Below are 18,160 nucleotides of genomic sequence, written 5' to 3'. Positions count from 1 at the left end.
AAAAGTTCTTTTAGTATTAGAAACATTAGACCTTCATCCCACTGCATCTGTTGCAAATATTTTCTCCCAGTTTATCAATTCTTTTAGTTTTCTTTGGAGTATTATTTGCCATGCGAAAGACTTTTTCGTAGTTTCTACAACCAAATTTTTCTATCTTTACTTTTACTGCATGCAGATTTTTACTCATATTTAGAAAGGCTTTTGTGGTATAAGGTCTAAAATTAAGGCCCAATATGGTGTGTTGTTTTGATATCCAGGGAAAATAAGGAAGGCCTCCAACGGCCAACAACAACAGAGTAATTACTATTTGCAAGTGGAACATTCACCAAAATAGATCATGCACTGAGCCAGTAGAAAGTTTTAATTCATTTAAAAGGAGTTAAATTAAACATATAAGGGAAACATATCTGAAATATTTGCAAATATGTTGAAATTAACACACTTCTAAATAAACCATGAATCAAAACTGAAAGGATGAGGGATTTCAGAAAATAACTGGAACTGAATGTTAAAAATGAAAAGACAACACATCAAAATATGCAAGATGCAGTTAAAGCAGCACTCAGACAGATGTTTATAATTTTAAGCACTTATATTAGAAAACAAGAAAGGTCTAAAATCAATGATCTAAGAATCACCTCAAGAAGCTGGAAACAGATGAGCAAAGTGAGTAGTAAAAAGGAAATAATAAATACAAGAGTGGGAATAAACACAATAGAAAAAGGACAAACAGAGAAAACCAATTAAACCAAAAGCTAGTTCTTTGGAAAATCAGTGAAATTCAATAAACCTCTAGCATGACTTATGAAGATACAAACAGGAGACGCTAATTACCAACATTAGGAATAAAAAAGGGGACCGTACCACAGATTGAACATACATAAAAGGATATAAGGGAATATTACGAACAACTTTATGCCCATAAACTGGACAACAAAGATGAAACAGACAAATTCCTTCAAAAACACAAAACTGACTAAAGAACAAACAATCCCGTATTGAGGAAAGCAACTGAAATGGTAGACTAAAACCTTCCCACAAAGAAAACTCCAGGCCCACAGGGCTAACACGATGAATTCTGTCAATTAATGAAGGAAGAAATAGTATCAACCCCACATAACCTCTATCAGAAAACAGAAGACAAACCATTTCCTAACTCATTTGATGAGATCAGCATTCCCTGATACCAAAATCAAAGATATTACAAGAAAACTACAGATTATCCCTCAAGAACACAGACACAAAAATCCCTAAAAACAAAATATATTAGCAAGTCAAATCCACAATTCATAAAAAAGATAAACTGGAAACAACCTAAATTATTTGTGGTATAGCCATATAACAGATACTCCAAAAATCAAGCCAAACCCATTGCCGTTGCGTCGACTGTGACTCTTAGCCACCCTAAAGGACAGAGTAGAACTGCCCCATAGGGTTCTCAAGGAGCGGCTGGTAGATTCAAACTGTTGACCTTTCAGTTAGCAGCCTGAGTTCTTAACGACTGTGCCACCAGGGCTCCATAATGGATACTACTCATCAATAAAAAGGAATGGACTACTGATATTTGCAAGAACGTGAATGACCCACAACACTAATTATGCAGAGTGGCAAAAGCCAGGCAATAAAAAGTAAATGCCGCATGATGCCATTTACATAAAATTTTAGAAAATGCGAGCTAATCTCTGGTGCCAGAAAGGGCATGGACAGAGCAAGGAAGGACAGAAGGGAGAGATGACAGAGGAGCACGAGGAAACGCGTGAAGAGTGATGGATATACTCACTATCTTGATTGTAGTGATGGTTTCTTGAGTACGCACATATCTTAAAACTCATAAAATTGCACATTTTAAATATGTGCAGTTATTATGTCAATTGTACCTTAATAAAGTTCTTAAATTTTTTTTTTACATATAAAGAGTATTTTTCTTTTGCATCTGGAAAAGGATCTGAAAGACTGGCAAAATTTGTGTGTCCAGGGGTATCGAACTACACCTTGAGGTCCTAGATTTGAGATCTCAGAATTTTTCTGTGATTTAAATCCAGTGCACTGAAAAGAAAATTTCACGTGATTTTGATAAAATACCCTGGAAACTGTTTCAAAAGAAAATGGTATCAACGAGGACACTATGAAAATCAGATTGACATCTTGGAGCCTGCACAACGGAAGCCACAATGCTCAGGTTGCTGAGGATGAAGAGTAAGTGGCAGGAGGCTGTCAAAGTTGCACATGCAAGCGTGCACTACAGACTAAGACCTGCTCTGCTCAGTCACACTGGATCCAAATAAAGAAACTTCCCATGGTTTCTCATTTTCCTACTATATTGCGGATCGAAATTCCCTCTGCATCTAATTTAAATGTGGAGGTGCTTCCTACCTACTCTCCTGTTCTCCATTTGACCAACTCCTAAACAAACATGTCTGATTATTTTCCACATGATGCCCCTGCAGTAACTCTGCTCTGCCCACAGCATCACCACACACACTGGCTTCAGGGTATATGAACCACTGGATTGTAACTGATGACCAACTTGGGTTTGCTCAAGCAAATACACTAAGGGTGGGTTCAACAACTGAAGAGACAGCCTGCGCTCTAATGCTTCAAAAGGAGAAGCACAGGTGAGCTTACCATCTGCTGTTTCCAGGATGCTCCCACTGCATCCCCGAGGAACTCCTCTCACGGAAGCCACCTGTGGACGCTCACAGTGCAGATGCTCCCCGAGGCCCAGGCCTGTGGTGACATCAGGAGGGGCGGGGTGCAGGTCTGTTTTTAAAAAATAGATCCAAATAAAGGTGGCCATTAATTCAAAGAGTAGTAAGTCTCTGTTCAAACCCCATTAAATGAAAGCGTCATTGAGCTGAACTCTAAGCAGAGAGGGTGGTATTCTGATTAATTTGTTTTTCTGGCTGACTGAAGGCACGCCAGGACCCTGCGAACCCCGAGATGTGCTACATAAAAATGTGTGCATGTGGATGGCTGTAGTCCAGACCACCGACCACATGGTAAAGGTAGGAGCAGAGTGAACATGCTGGCCCCACAACAGTCTAATGAGGTTTCATTTGAAAAATTTTCCCCAGGGGAGCAGAAAGAAATTTGACATCAATTATTAATGTACCTTTTTTTTTTTGCTACATTAGGATAAAAACTGCAAGGCTTCTATAAACAACTCCCCTCACCCAAGAAAAGTATGTCCAGTGTTACAAAGACACCACCTTTGTGGCCTCAAGGAATAAAACTACAAAAATAAAAACTGCCCCCACCGTCATGTTAAACACACACGTGCAAGACTAAGAGACGACAATTGAGTCCTGAAAGCAGAATTGTGAGTGTCACATTTAAACACAGACATTAGATAGGAATAATATTTAACTCATTCCTTCCACTGTCTGCCTGTACATCTTTGTGTTTAATTTTCATGGTAAAGGAACGTTTATCTGCTCAAATGCCAGCCTGACTGTAAATCACTACGTAGGAAACGTCACTGTGACTGGGTCTACCATCAGCAAAAGCACTTTGTACAACCATCAAAAACGATATTCTGCCATGACACTAATTACAGACACTTGTCTGTTTGTGAGAGTGAGGTATCAGCCTATCTCGCATGGAGATCCTATAATCGGCCTGATCTTTTCATAAATGGATCTGCATAAGCCTCACATATGGCACACCAACATTTGTTAATTTTTAAATTCTGAAATTTAAAATTCTTTTAAATGTGAAGTAAGAATTTTTTTTTAGGAGTGCAGAAAGCTGAAATTATATGGAAGCAGAATACAAACTCACTGTTTACATAGCAGGATACACCCTTTGGGAAAATCTAAAGCTGTAATTACACAACCCTTGGAAGGCTTGATACTGATCAAATTAGCATTTTAAAGTACGTCTATCAGAAGGTGCTTTCAGCGGAAAAAAAAAAAAAAACCTTCCCACTCTTCTAAACCTAGCAAAAAGAATAAATGACTTAAAAAACAAAAAACCAAATCCATTGCCACTGAGTCGATTCCAACTCCTCGCCACCCTACAGGACAGGGTAGAGCTGCCCCGAAGGGTTTCCAAGGAGTGGCTGGTGAATTTGAACACTGGACCTTTTGATTAGCAGACAAATGCTTAACCACTGCGCCATCAGGGACCCATGATTTTAAAAGCAAACATGGAAAAAAAAAGTATACATGCTAATTTATAGACTACAAAATATTTTTTAGAATAAACTATATTCAAAATAAAAATTAACAAATTACTACATTAAAGATATTCTTTTCAGTATAGATGCTTATGTTATGTCAAAATGTTTAATAAATTTAGTTTCCTTAATCCAAAATTAAAAATACATTTTTTTAAAGTTCTTCTACCTAATATATATATTCTAGCTCTTTTTTTTTTTTAACCTAATGTACTCTTCCTTTCTTTAGCTCAAACTGAAGAATTCATTAGTGTTAGACATTAAAACAAAGAATTTTTTTGTTACTAAGAAGAGGGAAGTTGAGTGATGAGCGATTTAGAAACTGAAGTCAACCCTGTTCAGCAAACACTTAGCATATGAAGCCAGACAACAGACTGCGAGAAGGCGCTCGGCAGAGCCCGACAGACCTCGATAAGGTGCTCAACAGAGCCCGAGTTAAGACCCTCTGACACCTAGGAGAATTAATCACAAGTATATGCATACTAGACCAAGCGAATGCAACAGGAAGGACAGGACAGAGCAGTTGTCCATCCAGGAATAACCTACACTGTGAATCTTTACAGCCAAGTCCTTTCAGAGAATGAAAAATACTCAATTTACCGGTACATCAGGGTTAAGTACTTTGTTAAAAGACACCCTACAACCACAGCAAAGTCGAGGGGTGTCTGGTGAAACATTCTGAACTAACATATGGGACCAGCTCCCCACACTGGGCATGCTCTCATGTCTAGCCCGTCAGGAAGCAGGTTTGCGAACCCTCAGCATCTAGTTAGAAGTCAGTGTGCGGACACATCCAGACGATGAAGACTCTCGTACACTTTCACATGTTGTCTCACCTAGAAAAGACCTTCCGGAACGTTCAAAAAGCACCACTGTTCTCAGACTGGAGTTAAGTGTGTGTTGTTTCCAGAGCGGCCCTTTCTCTACGAGAATGTTGCTCTTCCCATGTCCCTCCCTGAGCTTTGGGGGCTCCTCTGTGTGGGGGGTGCACAGGACCAGGCAGAGAAGGCAGCCTGGCTGCTCATCTGACTCTTACTGTGGTAGAAGGCACGCATTCAGAGGAGGCATGCGGACCTGCCCCAATTCACACGAATAAAAAAATGAGCAGCCGTGGCGGCGGGGCGAAGGGGGATGGTAAGGAGGACGCTCTTGGAGTGCCCTCGGCCACCCCGACAACGGCCACCCCGACAACACCGGGTTTGCTCCCAATTCAGCCCGACCTGGCTGAGACCTGACTCGCAGCAACTCAGACCGGGCCTGAGCAGCCTGGCGTGTCTGCCCGCTGGGCCTCTACCCCGAGCTCAGTCCACCACAGTGCAGTGTGCTCATGCCGCAGATATGGCAAAGCAGCAAGTAAAAGCAAAGAAATGGACGGGAATCGAGCAAGCTGGGCGTCAGCCCCACTTAACCACAGAGCAGCTGTGTCATCTAGGGCAACTTACGCCAGCCCTCCTCACCTGGAAAGGAGAGTGAGGATGGCCTCCCAGCACAGGAACTTACCATTCCGTGGTACTGGTGCAAGGATGTATACAGCTGCATAAAGCTAACGACACTACTGCTTTTGCTTAAAAATATAAAGTCAAATGATGAATGGTTTTGCAATTTTTTTCCTTTCTAGGATTAACGTAATTCAAAGGAAAAAATGATTTGGAGAAGATCTTTGCGTCTTTATACAGTTTAGCTTTGACATGTGAGGAAATGAGCCTATTCCTTTAACAGGATTTACACTTTCAAACACTCTCATTTCCATAGCAAAGTTGCCATCTACCAAAACACACAGACCTCTGCACAAAGGCTGCAGTCAACACAGATAAAGAACAGCCTCACGTGGCCTGGCCGGCTTGGCATTTCTGCTGCCCACATATTTAACTCTACACTTTCTGGTGGAGAGGAAGGAGGTGGGGGGGGGGGGTGGCGAACAGACGGGACTAAGACCCAGATGCCCAATCGGGCGAAGTTTGACTGCAGGCACTCATCATTCATGTTTCAGGGTCTTAGGCCAATTGGCTAAAGGATGGCGACAACCTTAATAGGTTCCAAGACCCACGGAAGCCCTGCTCCGAGCCAGTCACATGGCCCCACTGGAAGAGAGCCGCTCAGTGCTACGGCTTGCACCTGCTCCAGGCAGGGAGAGAGGAAAGGAGGTTTGCATGCTTGGAACGTTTTATTCCGTTTAAGACTTCCTTCCATCCTTGTGCTCAGGCTGAGGGCTATTCCACCTGGTGTCTGGAAGAGGAAAGGACTGGCATGCTGCAGCCTGGGCCTCTGCGTCAGGATCCTTCCAGGGTCAGGGACAACGGCTGCCCTGCAGCAGTGTGCTAGAGAGAGGGCAGGCAGCAGACAGCATGGTGGTGGCCCGCCCGGCCAGCTACCTGTCCAATGGCTGTCCTTCTGACCTACTGCTAGAGCTGCTTGCCCCTCGAGGGGAGGAGGGGTGATGACGGCACTAAGGACCCCACGCGCTTCAGTGGCCACAGGGCAGGCCCTCCGTCACAGGTCTGGGGAAAGCCATGTTCCAGAGGCATGGAGAACCATTTTTGTTACCAGAAGAGGAAGATAGGGTAGGTCTTGATGGGGAAACATTTAGCCAAGTAGGCCAGATTGCTCAAAAGGTTGTTAAAGATTCAACCTGAATGATGGATTGACCAAATACCCCCATTTCTTTCAAGTGCAATTACTAAAAACCCGGATCTGTTAGCCTTCCTGGGAGATACGGGCACCTTCTTTCTGGACACCGCCTACACTGGCTCTGCTAATGGGGGTCCACGGCCGCTCTGTACTGACCTATATGGGCGTGGGCTGCGAGGCCGGTGAGTGCGGAGGCGGCGCTTGGAACGGTGGCAGGTCTCCCTCCCGGATGAGATGAGGTGGAGGATGCAGAGGATGAGGTGGACGAGCCCTGAATGACCCGGTCGAGCCAGGGCTCGACACTGGGACGGCTCTGGAGCGGTGTGGAGGTGAGTCGCCCTGGTCGCCACAAAGAGCCCTCATCTTCTGAGGCGGACGAGGTGTCTGTGGTCAAAATAACGATGATAGGCATGTGATGTGGGACTGAGTCACAGGGACGGGGCTCCCGTGTGCCTGCACCTTCCACGCTCTGCACAGAATGTGCTTCTGCGCAAGCGCCGCCCAGCCTGATGCTGCCACGTGCCCACTTGAGGCTGCCCCTCACCAGAGAGGGGGCCTGCTGGATGACTCTAAGATCCAAAGAGCCCTATTTGGGGAAAATGGTTTCATGTCCCTTCAAACTTCCCCAAGATGACTCAGTCACAGAGGACACCATGCACTGGGAGTAAAGACAAACTCTCATGTCCGCGCTGAGGTCAACACGTACCACGCTGAGGTCATGAATACTAAAGGAGCCCACGAAGGATCAATGCTCCCTGCGCTCCCCACGTGACTACTGAATGCCCCAACGCTCTGTGGACCCCCACACTACCAGTGGATGTCCAGATGCCCCGTGGACCCCCACGCTACCAGTGGATGTCCAGATGCCCCGTGGACCCCCACGCTACCAGTGATGTCCAGATGCCCCGTGGACCCCCACGTTACTAGTGGATGTCCAGATGCCCCGTGGACCCCCACGCTACCAGTGGATGTCCAGATGCCCTGTGGACCCCCACGCTACCAGTGGATGTCCAAATGCCCTGTGGACCCCCACATGTCCACTGAATGTCCAAATGCCCCGTGGACCCCCATGTGACTACTGAATATCCAAATGTCCCACGGACTCCCATGTGATTACTCAATGTCCAAATGCCTCACGGACCCCCATGTGACTACTGAATGTCTACATGCCCCATGGACCCCCACGTGACTACTCAATGTCCAAATGCCCCATGGACCCCCACGTGACTACCCAATATTCAAATGCCCTGTAGACCCCCACGTTACTACTCAATGTCCAAATGCCTCATGGACCCCCCATGTGACTACTCAATGTCCAAAAGACCCGTGGACCCCCACGTGACTACTCAGTGTCCAAATGACCCATGGACCCCCATGTGACAACTGAATGTCTAAATGCCCCATGGACCCCCACGTGACTACTCAATGTCCAAATGACCCATAGACCCCCACGTGACTACTGAACGTCTAAATGTCCCACGGACCCCCATGTTACTACTCAATGTCCAAATGCCCTGTGGACCCTCCACATTAGGACTAAATGTCCTAGTGCTCTGTGGACCCCCCACATTAGGACTGAATGTCCAACTCTGTGGACTCCCCACACTACAACTGGACGCCCAATCATGTAAGGCCACCCTGGTGTGAAGACCAGTGGAGTGACTGCCTCCGACAGGAAAAGCCATGCTTACAGCAGCACATACCACCCTCATCTCCCATAGGATCCCGATACTCGGGGTCCTGCACCTCAGGCGCAATGCCTGCGCCCCCATCGTTCCTCTTCTAAGGGTGAGTCCCCCAGTAGCCTCTGTGGGGCACAGGAGACTGCAATTGTAGCCTAGCTGCTCACAGGTGCCACCCTCTCCATGTACCCTCTCAGGAGAAAGCGTGTGAATTAGTTTAAAACAGAATTCCTTCCCTAAGACAACTGTTTCAGTCCTTAAAACCAACTGTGAATTAAGGCTTCAAGTCAGCATGACGTGGCATTTTATATGGTTTTATAATTATTAAAACCGTACTTTATGACTGGATGGTATCTATGGCTTTATTTAGTAGAAATAATAACTTGATAGCCTTTCTATTTTTTTTCCAACAACATAAATTTTGGGCTTTCTTTTTCATCAAGGAAGTGTTACTGAAACCCCTACGTTATCTTGTGAATCTGGTATGTTCAGCTTTTACTGTTTAGGAATTCTAATTCCAGTTTCATTTCTTAAATAACACGATGAGCAACAGAGACCCGTGGACACAGAGCCATTAAATGACCAACTCCCTGGTATAGTTTAACAGGAAGCTTAAAATACGTTATTGCTGAAGAGAAATCCCATATAATGGTTTTCGTTTATAATGGTAACGTCAAAACAACAGTAATAAAATAAGCCAAAAATCTTCCATATATTCTTATATTCTCCCATATGTCTTGGAAATACCATAGTAAATAATAGTTATCGAGGTGAGACTAATTTTAAAATTCTTACAGGGAAATTTAACATTCTACTCAGTGCCTATTTTAAGTTCTTCTCTTTACTAAAAGACTTAAAACAGCATCTTAGTAAAAAAATGAAAATTTACACCAAAAATCCAAGCAGATATCCAACTGGACAAGATCCATGCTGTATATACCACTAATTTTTCAGGTCAGGAATCATTAAACACAGAATATACAAACATTTTTATCTCCCCAAATCCGTACAACAGGTGGGGAGAATATTGCGGTATCACTGCTGTCAGCACGCAGTACAGAGGGTCACCGCGTACTGCCTGTACGCACCTAGAGGTGTGTACGTGTCCATGGACAAGTGCACTGCACATACCTGGAGGGGTGTGGGTGTCCACGGACGAGTGCACTGCACATGCCTGGAGGCATGTGCATGTCCATGGATGAGTGCACTGCACGCACCTGGAGGCGTGTGTGTGTCATCCGCAGACGAGTGCACTGCACACACCTGGAGGCATGCGTGTCGTCCGCAGACGTGTGCACTGCATGGACCTGGCGGCATGTGCGTGTCCACGGACAAGTGCACTGCACACACCTGGAAGCGTGTGCATGTCCTCAGACGAGTGCACTGCACACACCTGGAGGCACGTGCGTGTCCACGGACGAGTGCACTGAACACACCTGGAGGTGTGTGCATGCCCGCGGATGAGTGTACTGTACACACCTGGAGGCACGTGCGTGTCCGCAGACGAGTGCGCTGTACGTACCTGGAGGCGTGTATGTGTCCACGGATGAGTGCACGAGGGCAGAGCGCCGTTTCGAGGGCATGGGCACCTTCCTCTCCTTGTACTTGGCCAGCGCTGCCTGCACGGCTTCCGTGTGGACATCTACACAGAAGTGGTGGGAGAGAAGAGTCTTCTTAACGGGCTGGTTACAGAGTAACGGCAGGGAGTTTCCGTGTTCACATTCATTTAAAAATCCGAAAGGAGCACAAGCTCTGCCCAGAGTCAGCCTAGACCCACCGCAACCTTCCTCAGGGGTGGCTGAAAAGGCCATGTAAGCACTGAGAATATGCACCTACCCCGTACACCTCCAGCCCCACTCCCGTCTCCATGAAAGCCAGCAGTGTTACAACCCTGAACCCAGAGAAGACACTGCTAACCTGTCAGAGTGAGCAAAAGTAAGTGCAATTAGGAAGGACCATGGAACTCATCCCCACGTCCCCCTCTCAGGAAATACTCAGGGAAGGAAGCTACCCCAAAACACAAGACCCTGTACAGAGGAGCCAAAAAGTGAAAGACGAAAAGAGAAGGGACTAGTGGGCTCAATCAGCCTTGCACCACATGGAGTTAAGATCTGCGTGGACAGAGAAAGACCTGTGTGCTGCTGCAAGAGGGCTCTGAAAACAGAACCACTTATTCACAAGGGAAACCATAAAAACACCTGCTGCTGAAATCACTTCTGCGTAAACCCACCTACTGGGGGAGGAGAAGGAGCAGAATGTCCTCAGGCCTTCCTTGGGGAGGCAGCAGCGGAGGCCATGCATTCAAAGGTCTGGTTGGGGGAAACAGGGAGACAGGAGTGCCTTGAAGGGGGAGGGAGTGTCTCATTTTCATACAATAGCCGAGATATTTGTTTTATTATGAGTTATGAGAAAAGGAAGCTGCTTTTGAGTCGAATGAAAACATTTACAGAACTTCTAAATTAACAAGGGGAAAAACATCACACCAGGAAAAGGGTTATGAATAAACAAGAAAGAACACTAGACGGACTAAAATAAAGTATACCAGTCGGTGCACCGAATGTGGAGGGACTGGATTCCTCCATCCAAAGTGGCCCAGGGCCAGTGAGGCCCAAGTTCCCGGGAAAAGCATATGCAGATCCTTTCTTGATGGCAAAACTTAAATCCTGGGCTCAAGGAATTCCCAAAGCTACAGTTCCTATACACACGAGCTCATGGTAAAGGGGGAAAATGGTATCACAAGCAAGAATCAGATTTTTAACAGATGCAGATCTATACAACATAGTGATAGTGGAATCATTAAACAGGGACTATTAAATGAGTAGGTTCAGTGTGCTTATATAAAAGAGCGAATAAAACATTTAAAAACAACAGCAACAACAAAAAGCCCACTGCCATCAAATGGATTCTGACTCATAGCGACCTTATAGGACAGAGTAGAACTGCCCCATAGGGTTTCCAAGCAGCAGCTGGTGGATTCGAACTGCCGACCTTTTGGTTAGCAGCCAAGCGCTTAACCACTGTGCCACCAGGGCTCCTAAATATACCAAAGGGACATGTAACTAGCATCCCACTTTGGAGAGCGGTGTCTGGAGTCTTCAAAGCTAGCAAGCGGCCATTTAAGATGCACCAATTGATCCCAACCCACCTGGAGCAAAGGAGAATGAAGAACACCAAAGACACAAGGAAAATATGAGCCCAAGAGGCAGAAAGGGCCACATAAACCAGAGGCTCCATCAGCCTGTGACCAGAAGAACTAGATGGTGCCCAGCTATTATCAATGACCAACCTGACAGGGAACACAACAGAGAGTCCCTGACAGAGCAGGAGAAAAGCGGGGTGCAGAACTCAAATTCCAGTAAAAAGACCAGACTTAATGGTCTGACTGGGACTGAAGAGACCCCAGAAGACATGGCCCCTGGTCTCTCTGTTAGCCCAAAACTAAAACCATTCCCGAAGCCAACTCTTCACACAAAGATTAGACTGAACTGTAAGACAAAAAATAATACTCGTAAACACTGTGCTTCCTAGTTCAAGTAGATACATGAAACCAAACGGGCAGCTCCTGTCCAGGGGTGAGATGAGAAGGCAGAAAGGGACGGGAGCTCGTCGAATGGACACAGGAAATCTGGGGTAGAGAGGAGGAGCACGCTGTCACATTACAGGGAGAGTAACTAGGGTCACGTAACAATGTGTGTATAAATTTTTGTAGCAGAAACTAACTTGAGCTGTAAACTTTCACTTAAAGCACAATAAAAACAAAAAGAAAGGGACAAATAACTAAAAGGGTGGCGGAGAGGAGAATCAGAAACTTTCAAGGAAAAATGAGTAAATAAAACATAGTACTTGAAATTATGAAGTAATTTAAAATCAACAGCAAATAATATCCAAGAATTACGGAATAAATAAAATACCTGAAGGAATGCCCCAGAATGCTGATGTACATATATGAGGGAGTCAGACATGGAGGGTACCGACAGTATTCAGAATGATACTGAGAATTTTTCTGAATTGATGAAAGCCATAAATCCTCAGATTCAGGAAACAAAAAAATTCTTAAGCAAGATAAATAAGTAGAAATTCACACCTATATATTTTGTAAAACTACAAAACAAAGAGAAGATCACAAAAGCAAAGAAAGAAAAAACAAGGATGCCTTTGGCAGTTAGACTAACAGCTGACTTTTCAACATCAGCAATGAAACCAGGTAAGAAGTGAATAATTTATTTAAAGTGCTGTGAGAAAATAATTCCCAACTTAACACTGAATAATCAGAAAGTCTGTTAAAATGGAAAAATGAAATGGTTTCAGACAAAAAAAAAAAACTGAGGGAATTTACCACTGGTAGATAAAAGGAATTTTCAAAGGAACTTCCTTTAAGAAGACAAAAAGAGGTCTGAATGGAAGGCCTATGGTGGAAAGAAAAATAATGAGGGGAAAAAAATTAAACATGTGGGCAAATCTCAACAAACACTGACCAGACAGCACAACAACAAAAGTAACAACATGTAATTTGCGAAAAGAAAAAGAAGGGAAAGAAAAAATACGGCTAAAATACCCTATAATAAACGCAGATCAGTCAGGGTTAAATCCTCAGAGTTAAGGCATTCCAGAGCCTCCAGTAGGTCTAATGCGGGTGAAGATTTGGGTGACCTTAGGCTTTTTTTCAGGTTACATATCCATGTTAAAGTTGCTGAGTGAATACAAAAAAGAACAGAGAGTACTTCCAAGTCAGTAAAGGGAGAGAAAATGGCATGAAGAATAAGCAAGGGCATAAAAACCTAAACCAATAAGGCAGCAAGAGAAAAACAATAAAAACAGATGAGAAGAGAGGACAGAGACCACACAGATAAGAGAAGAAGTGACTCAAAGGTTTTGGCACCATGTAAAGAGGAGGCAGATCCAACTCTCCAGACTTCGGAATAGATTAAAAAAAAATTTTTATTTTTTGAATGTCAAGCTGTTTAAAACAGAAACCTAAAGGTAAGTTCACAGAAATGTTAAAAATAAGAGGATAAAAAAATGTATTCCAGGCAACTATATATCCCAGCAAGGCTTGACAGCTGAAATTTCAGATAAAACATGCAGAAGTGCTGGCTAGAGATGAGGAGGCTCATTGTACGGAGACACACGGCAATCTGCATCTGTGTGTGCCCATTAACCTGATTTCAAAATACAGGAAGTAAAAACTGACAGACCGCAAGGGAAATCTGACAAATCTACTACCATAGTTGAAGTTGAAGAAAATCAGAACAAGTCCACAAGAGCCAAAGCGCAACCTTCAGCGTATTCCACCTGAATTTAGAGGTCATCTCAAGAATAGATCTGATGCATTGAACACTAATGACCGAAGACCAGACAAGTTGTGGAAGGACATCAAGGACCTCAAACGTGAAGAAACCAAGAGGTCATTAAAAAGAAAAGACCAAAATGGATGCCAGAAGACTCTGAAACTTGCTCTTGAATGTCAAGTAGCTAAAGCGAAAGGAAGAAATGATGAAGTAAAAGCGCTGAACAGATTTCAAAGGGAAGCTCAAGAAGACAAAGTAAAGGATTATAATGAAATGTGCAAAAACCTAGAGGTAGAAAGCCAAAATGGAGGAACACACTTGGCATTTCTCAAGCTGAAAGACCTGAAAAATTCAAGCCTCGAATTGCAATACTCAAAGATTCTACGTGGAAAATATTAAATGACACAGGATGCGTCAAAAGAAGATGGAAGGAATACACAGAGTGACTACACGTAAAAGAACTGGTCAATGTTCAGCGATTTCAGGCGGTAGAATAAGATCAAGGAATGATGGTACTGAAGGAAGAAGTGTACGCTGCACTGAGAGCACTGATAAACAACAAGGCTCCAGGAACCGATAGAATACCAACTGAGATGCTTCAACAAACGGCTGCAGCACTGGAAGTGCTCACTTGTCTATGCCAAGAAATTTGCAAGACAGCTACCTGGCCAACCAACTGGAAGAGATCTATATTTGTACCCATTCCAAAGAAAGGTGATCCAACAGAATGCGGAAATTATTGAACAATTATCATTAATATCACAAGCAAGCAAAATTTTGCTGAAGATCATTCGAAAGCAATTGCAGTAGTACATTGACAGGGAACTGCGAGAAATTCAAGCTGGATTCAGAAGAGGATGTGGTAGGAGCGATATCATTGCTGATGTCAGATAGATCCTGGCTGAAAGCAGAGAATACCAGAAAGATGTTTACCTGTGTTTTACTGACTATGCTAAAGCATTCGACTGTGCGGATGGTAACAAACTACAGATTACATTGCAAAGAACGGGAATTCCAGAACACTTCATTGTGCTCATGAGAAACCTGTACACAGACCAAGAGGCACTTGTTTGAACAGAACAAGGGGATACTGCGTGGTTTAAAGTCAAGAAAGGTGTGCATCAGGGTTGTATCTTTTCACCATACTTATTCAATCTGTACGCTGAGCAAATAATCTGGGAAACTGGACTACATGAAGAATGGGGCATCAGGATTGGAGGAAGATTCATTAACAACCCGTGATGTGCAGATGACACAACCTTGCTTGCTGAAAGTGAAGAGGACTTGAAACACTTACTGATGAAGATCAAAGACTACAGCTTTCAGTATGGATTATACCTCAACAAAAAGAAAACGAAAATCCTCACAACTGGATCAATAAACAACATCATGATAAACAGAGAAGATTGAAGTTTTCAAGGATTTCATTTTACTTGGATTCACAATCAACGTCCATGGAAGCAGCAGTCAACAGATCAAACGACACATTGCATTCGGCAAATGTGCTGCCAAACACCTCTTTAAATTGTTAAAAAGCAAAGATGTGTCATTTTAAGGACTAAGGTGCGTCTGACCTAAGCCATGGTGTTTTCACTTGCCTCATATGCATGTGAAAGCTGGACAATGAATAAGGAAGACCAAAGAATTGATGCCTCTGAATTATGTTGTTGGCATGAACTGCCAGAAGAAGGAACACATCTGTCTTGGAAGAAATACAGCCAGAATGTTCTTTAGAAGCAAGGATAGTGAGACTTTGTGTCACATACTTTGGACATGTTATCAGGAGGGACCAGTTCTTGGAGGGGGACAACACGCTTGGTAAAGTTGAGGGCCAGCAAAAAAGAGGAAGACCCTCAATGTGATAGACTGACACACTGGCTCCAACAATGGGCTCAGGCATAACAACGATTGTGAGGATGGCACAGGACCAGGCAGTGTATCATTATGTTGTATGTAGGGTCGCTATGAGTTGGAACCACCTTGATGGTATCCAACAACAACTACCATATTGGGAGATTTTAAGCACATTTGTCTTAGACAGTAACCAACAAAGTGGATAAGAAGTCAAGATACAGATTCTGAATAACAGAATTTATTTCCACATTTCCTCCGATGGATACAAAAAGGACTCTATATCTACTCATGGGGAATGCATGTTACTTCAAGCACTTTGGGACAATTATGGAAAAAAAAAAAAGAAAGAAAACAGCCCAATGATTAGGTCACAGAGAAAATTTCAACAATTCCTAAATAAGTGGTATGATACACACCACGTAGTCTGACAACAATTAAATTAGGACCAAAAAGGTATCCTTACAAAAAAAAAAAGCATGCCTTTGAAAATAAAATACATACTTAGAAAGTGTTAAAGAAAAAAATTAGAGAATCAGTAAATACTTAGAAATAAAAAATAACAAAAATAGTATATACTGAAACTTCTGGGATGCTGCCAAGAGCATTTAAAGGGGGAAATTATAAAGGCTAAAAACTATTGAGCTAAGGATTCCAGTTACAGAGTCAGAAATGGACAACAGAGTAAACCCAGAGAAACCAGGAGGAAGGAATGGTGTACAGAAGAGCAGGAACCAGTAAATGGGAAAGCAGGGTTACCACAGAGAGTAAGAGAAAAGTTAGTCCCTTAAATCACTAATAAAATTGATAAACTCTGGCCAAATGGTAAGAAAGACAAGGCACAAGTAAACATTATTGAGTCTAAAAAAGGAGAGAGCACCACAGTGCAGGAATTTTAAAAGACAAAGAGACTACTAAAAATGGTTTACATAACATTGACAAATTCCAAGCAAGCACCAAAAAAAACCAACCCATTGCCATCAAGTTGATTAGCAGAGTACAAGTGCCCACAGGGTTTCCAAGGCTGTAAATCTTTATGAAAGCACACTGCCACCTCTCTCCCACAGAGCTCCTGGTGAGTTTGAACCGCTTATCTTTCAGTTAGTAGTTGAGCACTTAACCACTGAGCCACCAGGGCTCCTTAAGAAAAACATCACATGCCAAGAAATGATTCAAGAGGAAATTGACCAATCTGAATAGTGTCATATGATTAAAGAAATGTATCTATAGCTAATAACTTTCCAATTAAAAAAAAGGCCAGGTTTCCTTGCAGCATCTTCTGGATCTCTCCCAGCAATTAACCCTGGAAAAACTACAGCTACAAGAGGGAAGCACAGACTGAGGAACTGAGGGAACCCATGAGGATACCCTGGGGAGTCTGAGTCCCATCAGTCTGGAGGAAGTAGAGGAAAAGCCAGAAGGAGAAGCCTGAGGAGACCTCCCCACAGCACAGCCAGATTACTGTAATTGCTAGCACTCCCTCTAGGCACAGCCTTGGGATATTCGTGACCTGCCTCTTCAGTGCAGAATTCCACACCAGCGGCCTGGCACAACTGTGTGATTCATAAAAGCATAGGTGGGAAGAGAGTGGAAAACAGCAGTGGACTGACCAGCCTTCCAACTCTGGACTCCTGGGGCACCAAGTGATGCACAGCCTCACCCTGACCAAGTGATGCACAGCCTCACCCTGACTGTGTGTCTCCCTCACCAAAGGAGGAGGCTTGAGAATAACTGCTGGTGGCTTTGTGTACCTGGGGCTCATCTTCTCCCCTCTCCTCTCCTCACCAAGCTTGCCCACTTGGGTCTTCATGCAGATGCAGAACCAACAAAGGAGCTGACACACCCAATCGAACAGGGGCTTCCAGACTACACACCTAACCCCTGCACTGGACAATCACTCAGACGACACCCAGGGGCACAATCAGCAACAGTGTGAAGCAAATTGTTGGAAAAGACGAAGCTAGAATCTAAAGGAAGGAGATAAGTACACTTAGGGAGACAAGAGAAGATATTAGCAAAATGAAGGATGAATGAGAAAGCATGAAAAGAACCAAATGGAAGCATTAGGTATGAAAAACATAACAGGTGAAAAGAGAACATGATAGGTGGTGTGAACACGAGAAAAATATAGCTAAAGATCAAATTAGTAAGTTGGAAGATTCAATGGAGGAACTCACCCAGAAGGCTAGAAGTGGAAGCGCTTTTGGATAACTGCAGAGTAAGCAGAGGGGGGCTAGTGAGAGAAAAAATTCTGGGAAGATGGCAGGCAGTAACATTTTTTTGGACCCCCGAGGTTGCCCATAAAAACACAAAGAATAAAAATGAAAGAAAAATTATAAACATCTGCCACAAAAAATCAGGAGACAGGGCATGCCTGTGAACCCCATAAAGTGAGTCAATGCACAAACCACCAAGTACTAGATCTCCCACTGGTATGAGAGGAAGCAACAGTTCATTGGATGGGCATGATGACAGAAGATCCGGAAAATAATCAGCACTCACTGGACAGGGTGGTGGCTGGTGTCAGAGTGGCA

The 18,160-nt window shown here is 43.8% G+C and overlaps 1 protein-coding gene across 12 annotated transcripts in view; it reads right to left on the bottom strand.

Moving 5' to 3' along the window:
* Positions 1 to 18,160, bottom strand: part of DIP2A (disco interacting protein 2 homolog A) — a 131,601-nt gene that overhangs the window by 64,556 nt on the left and 48,885 nt on the right. For 10 of the 12 annotated variants that reach the window (XR_010321086.1, XM_064279609.1, XM_064279610.1 and 7 more), the window contains 3 exons: positions 10,010 to 10,129; positions 6,962 to 7,189; positions 2,626 to 2,760 (listed from right to left, as the gene is read on the bottom strand). Coding sequence is in view for 11 of the 12 variants with exons in the window: in XM_064279609.1 (XP_064135679.1) it covers positions 2,626 to 2,760; positions 6,962 to 7,189; positions 10,010 to 10,129 (483 nt within the window). In the remaining variant the exon portion in view is untranslated. The remainder of the gene's footprint in view (positions 1 to 2,625; positions 2,761 to 6,961; positions 7,190 to 10,009; positions 10,130 to 18,160) is intronic. The other 2 variants (XM_064279612.1, XM_064279614.1) reach the window with 2 other exon arrangements.

Source organism: Loxodonta africana, chromosome 2 (assembly GCF_030014295.1).
Source record: "Loxodonta africana isolate mLoxAfr1 chromosome 2, mLoxAfr1.hap2, whole genome shotgun sequence".
In the NCBI taxonomy this organism is placed as follows: Eukaryota; Metazoa; Chordata; class Mammalia; order Proboscidea; family Elephantidae; genus Loxodonta; species Loxodonta africana.
The sequence above is the reverse complement of the archived record's forward strand: the minus strand, read 5'-3'. Positions and strand labels throughout refer to the sequence as shown.